Source organism: Penaeus monodon, unplaced genomic scaffold (genome assembly GCF_015228065.2).
Source record: "Penaeus monodon isolate SGIC_2016 unplaced genomic scaffold, NSTDA_Pmon_1 PmonScaffold_510, whole genome shotgun sequence".
NCBI classification, from domain to species: domain Eukaryota; kingdom Metazoa; phylum Arthropoda; class Malacostraca; order Decapoda; family Penaeidae; genus Penaeus; species Penaeus monodon.
Window position 1 is genome coordinate 1 of NW_023659997.1, and position 10,552 is coordinate 10,552.

The following is a 10,552-nucleotide window of genomic DNA, read 5'->3' on the forward strand; positions in this document are numbered from 1 at the left end:
AAACCCCCATCCCCTTTTGGGGGTTTAGTTGGGGCCCTTGTGCGTGTGCCCGTAGAACGGCCCGCGAGTCGACTCGTACCGAGAGTTGGGGGTTTCGATGCCATGGAAACGGATGGGCAGGGGAATTATCCGTGATATTCACTTTTGTCATTTCCTTCTCATGTATCGTATGAAGTCGATAATCATTTTGTGCAATCCGTGTGTGTGTGTGTGTGTGTGGTGTGTGTGTGTGTATCTGTGTGTGTGTGCATGTCTGTTGTGTGTGTGTGTGTGTGTGTGTATGTGTGTGTTGTGTGTGTGTGTGTGTGTGTGTATGCGTGTGCCTGTGCGTGTGCGAGTGCGTGTGTGTGACGTTTCCTCACCTGTACACGATCCGGTTGTACTGGTGGCTCCACGTCTTGGAGCAGTCGTCGTGGCCGGGCGGGATGTGGCTAATGATGTAAACCTTCTCCCCGGCGTCCTCCGCCTTCTGCAGCTCCTGCGCCATCCACCCGAGCTCCGAGGCTGGATCCACATCGTCGTACACAATCCACCTGGCGGAGATACGAGGTGCGGGTTGGAGGAGGTCGTCTTGGTCGAGGCGCCTTTGCTTCGACGAGATTTGCTACGGATGGACACGCGATACAAACCGTCTTTCGGACATTCGAGATATAAACCCTTTCGTGGAAAATCTGACCAGCATTTTGCTACTGCGAAAGCTAGGTGAAATCCTCACCAGTAAAGCCGTAGCAGTAATGGTGTTGATTGAGAGGATCCTGAGCCCTGGCTTGATGAGCGTGGAGTAGAAGGCGGAGTAGGTGACGCTGGCTGCGACGTCCGCCGCAGCCACGTCGCCCACGCGCCGAGATCTCGTCGTACAGCCAAGAGATGTCGAATTCGTTCTCGATGTACGGTTGAGGGAAACTGGAAGAATCAGGCCAAATATATAATACACATCTACATACATATATATACACGTGCACACACACACACACACACACACACACACACACACACACACACACACACACACACACACACACACACATATATATATATATTATTTATATATATATATATATATATATATATATATATGTATATATATAATATAATATATATATGCATGTATGTGTATATATAGATAAATAATATTAATATATATATATTATATATATATATATAATATATATAATATATATATATATGTACATACATATATACATACATACATACACATACATACATACATACATGAGTGCATACATGTCTATGTGTATGTATGTAGTTAGTTACGCAAATAGGTATATACGCATGTAGGCATGCATGTATTGCATCGAATCCTACTTTTTCTCCGACCCTGACTATAAATTTCCCGAGGCAGAATAGAACCCCGCACCGGGCTGAGGCCGTGACGTCGCCAGCACCTCTGGACCGGGCAAGAAGCCCTGACTCGGCCGCCGGAGGGCAGCGCCAACGGCGGATGGACTCACGCGTTGACCGGGTGGGACTCGTGGTTGCCGATGGCCGGGAAGACCGGGGTGTCGGGGAAGTACTCCTTGACCATTTGGACCGTCTGGCGGATGATGTCCAGGTTGCCCTCGCGGCTCGTGTTCCAGACGTTGTGAGGAATCAGGTCTCCGGTCCACAGAATCAGGTCCAGGTCCTGGTTAATAATGTTGGTCGACGGGTTAGAGGAGGAGGCTTCTATCGTGCTAAGACTCGAGTTCGATGTGGCTAGAAATTTGTAGTACAAACTTTGATAAACTGTTGTAGATAGTTTCCCATGTTGGGAAGTGTCAACGAACCTATGCGTCTCATTAATATGGAGAAAATCGCCTCCAGAAGCCAGCGAGGTGCGTCGCAGTTGCGGTAGTCGCCCCAGTAACCGGCTGCGGCCTCGGGAGTCTCGACGACGCCTGCGCGGCAAGGGCATCATTAGGCTTCACTGTGGCAGCGAAGGAACCGGGAGAGCAAAGCTTTATCTAGATTATGGGCAGATGCCGAGAGACCTTTGGTAACACCTTTTAGTGATTGATTTGCCTATTCGGCTTGATTACATTAACATTAAAATGTTCTGCAGTTTTAGATATCAAAAGTCGTTGGAAAAAGAATACACCTAGACTGCGACTTTCGGCATCATGGTGCCAATAGGCGATGTAAAACAACTGGTGATGCCGTGCTGACTCCTCACTTCGCCTGCTTTGGAAAATTAGTTTCGACCTTGCAGAACAATATACACAGCTTGTCCGGCATATGTAAGTAAGCACGTTTAGGCAAACACATTTCTTGTAAAGCAAACCTGCTGCCATTCACATTTAAAGATCAATAAAGTACTTCTTGGTCTTTTATATTTTTCTTAAATACAAAAGTCGGTAATTCTCAGCTCCTTTTTTTTGTAATCCAGCCCTGTTCACGGCCCGAAGATGAGAAGACAAAGAGCCAAGCCCTCCGCTTCGTCCCGCCCGCTTCCCGCTCAACGCACCGCTCTCCTCCTGCAGCAGAAGTACTTCTCGCCGCACTCAGCATTGCTCCCGGGCTTGTAGAAAGGGTCGAAGTGCGTGTCGGCCAAATGCAGGATTTTCATCACGGGGCTGCCAGGCTGAGGGCGATAGGGCAAGAAGGTCAGCGAGACGCCCCCCCCCTCTCTCTCTCTCTCTCTCTCTCTCTCTCCTCTTCTCTCCTTCTCTCCTCTCTTCTCTTCTCTCTCTCTCTCTCTCTCTCTCTCTCTCTCTCTCTTCTCTGCGTTACCTGTGGCAGCGCAGGCTCGGTCACAGGCGGTTTGGGCGCGTCCGGCAGCGTGACGTCCCAGACCCGCTCTGGGTTGTCCGTGTCGCAGCCGAAGCCGACGAACATCCCCCGGCAAACGCCCTTTGGCCCGTCAGGTGGGGGTTTGGGACAGGACCCAGTAGAGCTGAGGCTGAGACGCAAGCGAGAAAATGCAAAGGCATATTAATTACAAAACACACTCATTTATATATATAATTTTATATATTATAGAAATATATTTTTATATAAAAATATATATAAAATTATATATACATACGCACCCACCCCAAACACACCACAACACAAATAGGAAATTATTTTATTATATATATATTTTATATATATTATATATATATATATTATATATATATATATTTTATAATATTTATTTTATAAGTGTGTGTGTGGGGGGGGTTTTGTGGGGGGTGTGGGGGTTGCGTATGGTGTGGGGTTGTGTGTGTGGGGGTTTTTGGGTGTGTGTGTGTTTGTGGGGTTTTGTGTTTTTTGTTTTTTTTTTTGTGTGTGAGGTGTGTGTGTGTGCGTACGTGGGGTGTGTGTGTGTGTGTGTGGTGTGTGTGTGTGGGGGTGTTTTGTGTGTGTGGGGGTGTGTGGGTTTTGTGTGTGTGTGTGGGGGGTGTGTGGGTGTGTGCTTGTGTGTGGGTGTGTGGTGTGTGTGTGTGGATGGGTAATGGGGGGGGGTTTTTCTTAGCTAACTTTTTTAAATTTAACGGGAGAAAAATTTTTACTCAATGGCCCCGTCTGCAAATTATTAAAAATTCCGGAAACTGGATTTTGACATCTTTTTCGCCCATGTATGTATCCCACACAAAACAACCCCACATAAAATATAATATAAATATATATATTATATATATATAATATATATTATAATATATATATATATAAAATATATATCGTGTATTTTTTTTATATGAAACTTTTAATATAAAAATTTAATATATATACTATGCATATATATAATTATATATATATATTTTATTATATTTTAATATATAAAATTATATTTATAGGACATAAAAAAATATAGCCGATTTTATAAAATATATTATATATAATATATATATATATATAAAATATTTTATATATTACCGCCCTTTTATTTTTATACCCACGATATTTATATATAACTATATAAAATAAAAAATTATATATAATAATTATATAATATTTTTATAAATTTTTAAATAGGACATATAAAAATATGGGACGATATATTTTTATATATATTATATATATATATATATTTTATAATATATATATATATTACCGTCTTATTTTTTATTGAAACGATTATAAATATATTTTTATATTATATATATATATATAAATATATTTTAATATAATAATTTTTTTTAAAATATATCGTCAATTTTATAGTCCTAAAAATAAAATATATAATTATATATATATATATATAATATATATAATATATACATATATTATATTAATGTATATTTATATATATATATTTTATTATATATATATAGATATAGAATATTAGATAAAATTATATATAATTTATATATTATATATATTATATATATATAAATCGCCCTTATTTTTATTGCATTTATTTTATAATATATATATATATATATATATTTTATATATATATTATATATAAAAATAAAATATTACCATCTATTTTTTATATGCACGATAAAATTTATTTTATATTATATATAAAATTTTATATTTATATTTTATATTTTTATTAAAATATTATATATAATATATATATATTCGTCTATATTTTTTTATGTCCTTTTAAAATATTTTATAATATTTTAATATATATAAAAGGGTTTTATATATATATTTAAATATATATATTTTATAATATTATTTTATTTTATATTGCATATAAAAATAAGACAAATTTTATAATATATTCGTCTATTTTTTTATTTTGCACTATAAATATATACATATATATATATATATTTTTTTTATTTTATATATATATATATAAAATATATATATATATATAAAATCGCTATTTTTTTTAATATGCACGATTATATATATCCCTATGTGTTTTAATATATATATATATATAATTTTATATATAATTATATAAAATTTTATATATATACCCCCACATATATGTATGTATGATATATATATATATATTTTCCTGTAAATTTTAATAAATTTTATGTTATAAATATTATAATATTTTTATATATTATACTATTATCCCCTATGTGTGTGTGTTTTTGGGGTTTTGTGTGGGGTTAGTGTGTGTGTGTGTGTGTTGTGTGACGTATTATATATGGGGGTGGGGTGTTTCCCTGTATATTTGTATATTATATATATATATATATTATATTATTTAATTTTATTATTATTTATTATATTGTGTGTGTGTGTGTTTTGGGGTGTGTGTGTGTTTTGTGTGGGTGGGGGGGGTTTGTGATATTGAATACCAGTATTCCCATTGTTTTTAAAAATAATGTAAAATGTTTTTAGAAACCCCTTTTAAATTACAATTACAGCAAAAACAAAATTATAATCCCGAGCATGGTAAATTTAAAAATTTCAATAAAAAAAATTTGGAAATAATGATTAGAAAAATACCCCAAAATAAACTATAAAATAATGATAATAAAAAAACCAAAAACCGATATCAATAAGAGAAAAAACAAAAATAACAAAAATAATGAAAATAACAATAATGATAATAAAAAATAGAAAACAACGATAAGCCGCGCCAGCCCCCAAACCCGGCCTCCATGACGGGGGTGCTCGCAGAAGTTGAGATTCGCGATCCCGGGTTGACCACAGGTTGATATCATGGCAGGGGAGCCTCGGGCGGAGCCGTTCTCCACCCCCCGGATGATTTCGCGACGCCGGCGTTGCAGGTCAACCCAAAAGAGAGGGGGGTTTTCCCCTGCGCTCCGGTCCCCCCCCCCCCCGGGCCCCCGCGAAAGCGCCCTCCTCCACCCCAAAGATCTGAGATTTTTAATATATATATTTTATATATAATTTTATATTATATAAAATATTATATATATATATATGTTGTGTGTGTGTTTTGTGGGTGTGTTTTTGTGTGTGTGTGTGTTTGTGTGTGTTGGGGTGTGTGTGTGTTTTTTGTGTGCATGTGTGTGTGTAATCAGAAAAAAATATCTTTTTACCCTACATGTATATCTATATGCAAACAAAAACAAAACAAACGCACGCACGCACGCAAAAACACACACACACACACACCCCACACCCCAACAAAACACACGTAAATTTAAAATTTTAATATATATATAAAATTATAAAATATTTTATATATTTTTTGTATAATATATATATATATATATATATATTATATTATATTAATATAATGGTGTTGTGTGTGTGGGTGTGGTGTGGTGTGTGTGTTATAAACAAAATATATATCCCACTTTACACCCCACACGCACCCCAAAACCCCACACACCCAACACCCCACATTTAATATAATTTTATTAATATGAAATAATATAAAATTATTATTATATAATTATATATTTTATATATATATATAATAATATATATATATATGTATATAATATATCCCATATTATAAAATATATATATATATATATATAATAATTTTATTAAAATATATTTATATATAAATATATTATAATATATGTATTATTAAAAAAAAATGTGTGTGTGTGGTTGTGGGGTGTGTAAATGTATACATATTTTTTATATATTATAAATATATATATTTTCTATATATATATATATAATATATAATATATATCCCTATATATATATAAAATATATATATATATTTTAAAATATATAATATATTTGTGGTGTGTGGTTTTGTGGGTGTGTGTGGGTGTGTGTGGGGTGTGTGTGTTTGTGGGGTGTGTGTGTGTTTTTTGGTTTTGTGTGTTTGTAAATGTATAATGTGTGTATATATATATATATATCTATAAATAATTAATATATAATATTAAATAATATATATATATATATATAATATATATATATTTAATTTTAAAATATATATTTTATATAAAATTTAAGTTTATAAAAATTTAAACACCCCACATTTAATATAAATATAATATTTTATAATATATATTATAAAATTTATATATAAATTTATTTTAAATATAGTATATAATATATTTAAAACATACAATGCGTATATTCATTCAATTTCTCTCTCTTACCTATCATCTATCTATTTTTCTTCTTTCTCCCCTCTCTCTCTCTCTCTCTTTTCCCCTCTATATATATATAAAATATATATTATATATATATTATATATACTTTATATATATACATACATACATCATACATTTTAATATATATATATTATATATATATAATATATATTTTATATATATATATTTTATGTATTTTACACACATAAATGCATAAATACGGGAAAAGAGTTTACACCACCCCACACACAAAACCCACACCCACACACACACACACACAAAACACACAAAAAACCCCCAACACACACACACACCCACACAAAAACACACACAAAACCCACACAAAAAACCCCCACACCCCACACACACCCACCAAAACACCCCACCCCAAAACCACACTTATGTATATAAAAATATATATTTTATATTTTATATATACATACACTTTATGTATGTATATATAATATATATATTTTAAAATTATAAATATATAAAATAATATATTATATTGTGGGGTGTGTGGGGTGTGTGTGTGTGTGGTGTGTTGTGTGTGTGTGTGTGTGTGTGTGAAAACCCTAAATACATACACACACACACCACACCCAAAACCACAACACACACCCCACACCCCACCACATACACAAACCTTTGGATGATCCCCAAAGGTGTTTTCATACATTTAGTATACATAATTTTAAAAATTTATATTAATATAATATATATAATATATATTAATATATATATAATATATATATATAAAATAAAATAAAATTTTTATACATACATATGCGTATATTCAGGGAATTTCCCAATCTCTTTCCTCTCTCTTTTTTCTCTCTCTATATATATATTGTGTGGGGGCAGGGGAAACAAAATCGTTTTAGCAATCTTGCTACCTGCGTTAAAATCCCTCCCCGGCCGTGGGCAAACCCCCGGGCATTCCTTGCACCCCAGGGGGTCTTTTTAGAAGCAAAATAAAACAAAAAGGGAAGTCACCCCAAAACAATATCAATTGTAAAAAATGGAATTTAAACCAAACATTCCTTCCTCTTTCTTCTCTCTCTCATTTTCTCGCTCTGTGTATACACATTTAAAATATATAATATATTTTATATATATATATATATATATATATATAATATATATATTATATTTTAATTCATATAAATGTTAAAATTATTTTATATATATATATTATATATATATATATTTTAAAATATATAATATATAAAATATTAAAATATATTATATATATGCTTTCCCCAACACAAAACGCACACATAAGGATATGTTTTGTGGGGGTGTGTGTGGGTGGTGTGTGGGGTGGGGTGTTGTGTGTGTGTGGGGTTTGTGTTTGTGTGTGTGTGTGAAATGGGGTGTGTGTGTGTTGTGTGTGTGTGGTGGGGTGTGTGTGTGTGTGTGGTGTGTGTATATATATATAGGGTTTTGGTGGTGTGTGGGGTGTGTGTGTGTGTGTGGGTGTGTGTATTTTTGGAATATATGTACATACACCCACACGCACACTATATTAAAATATAGGAACACTGCTTGATACCCGGGTACGGGGTCAAAATTTTTTTCCTTTCCCTCAGCCCGAGGTTTCCCGAAACCTCCTGGGGGGAAGGGTTTCTTTAGTCCGCCCAAATATTTTCAGGGCCATTTATTTTTACTTTTTTTTTATTTTGCCCTTTTTTTTGGGGGCTTGTTTGTCTATATCCCACACACAAAACACACCACACCCACACAAACACACACACACCCCACAAAACACACACACAAGTTTGGGGTTCTGCTGGCTAACTTAGACAGCATTTTACGCTGGGCAACCTTTTTGGGGATTTGGGGGTCACCTGCTGGGGGTCGGGAAAGGGGCCTTGTGAACTCCGGGCGAAGGCATTTTCTGGGGTCGTTGCAAAATTTCCCCAAAGGGCACCCCATGAGCCTGATAAAAATGATCATGTAGTTGAAATTTTTAAACCCCAAAGTCCTTCTTATTTTTTGTGGAGTAAGGACTAAATACTATACCCCTTTCGTGCTTTTCCCTTTACCGAAACCCGGGGAAAACGGGAGAAAAACAAAAGGGGGGCCGGGAAACTGACGGAGTCATGGCGAAAAACTAACCAAAAACTACGGTGGAAGTGAACGAAGGATCCTGTGATCCCCCACACCTGCAGCATGGGGTTTTCCCCCCGATTCCCTGACTTCTCTGCGGGAAAAGGGGGAAATAATATGCCCTCTTTTGCAAATTTCCTAAACCGGGAAATGATATATCAAGCTTTCCCTTTAATTTTAACTAAAACTTTATTTTGAGTACTTTAAAAATTTAAATGTTGTTTTTGGAAATTCTTCCTTTTCGTTATAAAAGGGAAAAAAAAAAGGGTTTAAATATTTTCAAAAGGGATCCCATGTTAAAGAAAAATATACTTGTTTTTTTCCAAATGCGTTGGTTTGATTAAAATGAAATTCCAAAAAAGAGGAGAAAACCCAGCACGGGCCCTTTTCCGGTCGGAGCAGAAGTTGTTCCCACGCCCGCTGATAACCCCGGCGGCCGCCCTTCAGCCGCGCTTTTGGCCGGGGCCGGGCGGGGGGGGGGGTTTGGGTGGTCTGGGGTTTATAATGGCAGCCCGGTGTTTTAAAGCACATTATCCCAAAAATTACTCATGTATTTTATATATATTATATATATATATTAATATAAAATTTTAATATATAATAAAATTAATATTTTATATATTTTTTTTTTTTTTTTTTTTTTTTTTTTTTTTTTTTTTTTACGCTATAGGCTCATTTTTGACCCGGCCGTGGTCACAGCCTGAACTTAATTGTAGTTTTCATTTTTGTGATGTTTCTTTGGTGAGTACGTGGTAGGGTCCCCCTTTTTCCCTTTCCCAGGGAAGTCCCGGGGGTTTTTCCCTTTTAGGTAATATTCTCTCTATTTTGGTCCGGGCTTCGGCCAGCACTGACTTGGGGGGCTTGGCCCCCCAGTGGCTAGGTGGGGCCAATCGAGGGGGAAGTTCCTCCCCCAAAGGGAAAACAACGCGCCGGTCGGGACTCAAAACCCTCAAAACTCAGATTGCCGTCGGGGGACAGTTTGAGTCCGATGCTCTAACCCCCCCCTGGGCCCCCCCGGCCTTTTGGATTATATATTATATATAAAAAAATAAAAAAAATATATTTTATATATATATATATATAAAATAATTATAAAATAAAATGTATATTTTTTTATAATATAAAATATATATATATATTATATATATATAATATAATATAATATATTTTAATATATAAACTCCTGCTGACGCGGCTGAAAAAATGGATTCTAAGAAACACTAATTTAAAAATTGAAACAAAAAGAGGGCCTTTAAAAAAAAGGGTATCAATAATCCATTTTGAAAAAAAATTTTAACAAAAACTAAAATACAAAAATTCAAAGATTTTTGGGCGACGAGAAAAGGGAAAAAATTTTTTTAAAAAAACATTGCCAAGAATTAAAAAACTGTTCTATCAATAAGACAACTAAAAAATTTAACCAAGGATACGAAACATTACACGAAAATTTAAACCTACTTTGGGGCACTATAAAAACCCTAAAGGGATAGACTTTTTTATGTGAT

General features: G+C 34.4%; 1 protein-coding gene across 1 annotated transcript; it reads right to left on the bottom strand.

The window, feature by feature from the left end:
- Positions 1 to 362: 362 nt before the first annotated feature.
- LOC119571102 (sphingomyelin phosphodiesterase-like) lies at positions 363 to 9,597 on the bottom strand (the record flags this gene model as incomplete). The annotated part of the gene is given in 11 exon segments (XM_037918557.1): positions 363 to 533; positions 630 to 822; positions 825 to 839; positions 842 to 903; positions 1,473 to 1,669; positions 1,801 to 1,904; positions 2,470 to 2,581; positions 2,731 to 2,899; positions 8,737 to 8,877; positions 9,057 to 9,141; positions 9,594 to 9,597. Coding segments are annotated over 11 exon segments (1,253 nt in total), but the record flags the coding sequence as incomplete, so codon positions are not given.
- Between the last annotated feature and the right edge of the window lie 955 nt (positions 9,598 to 10,552).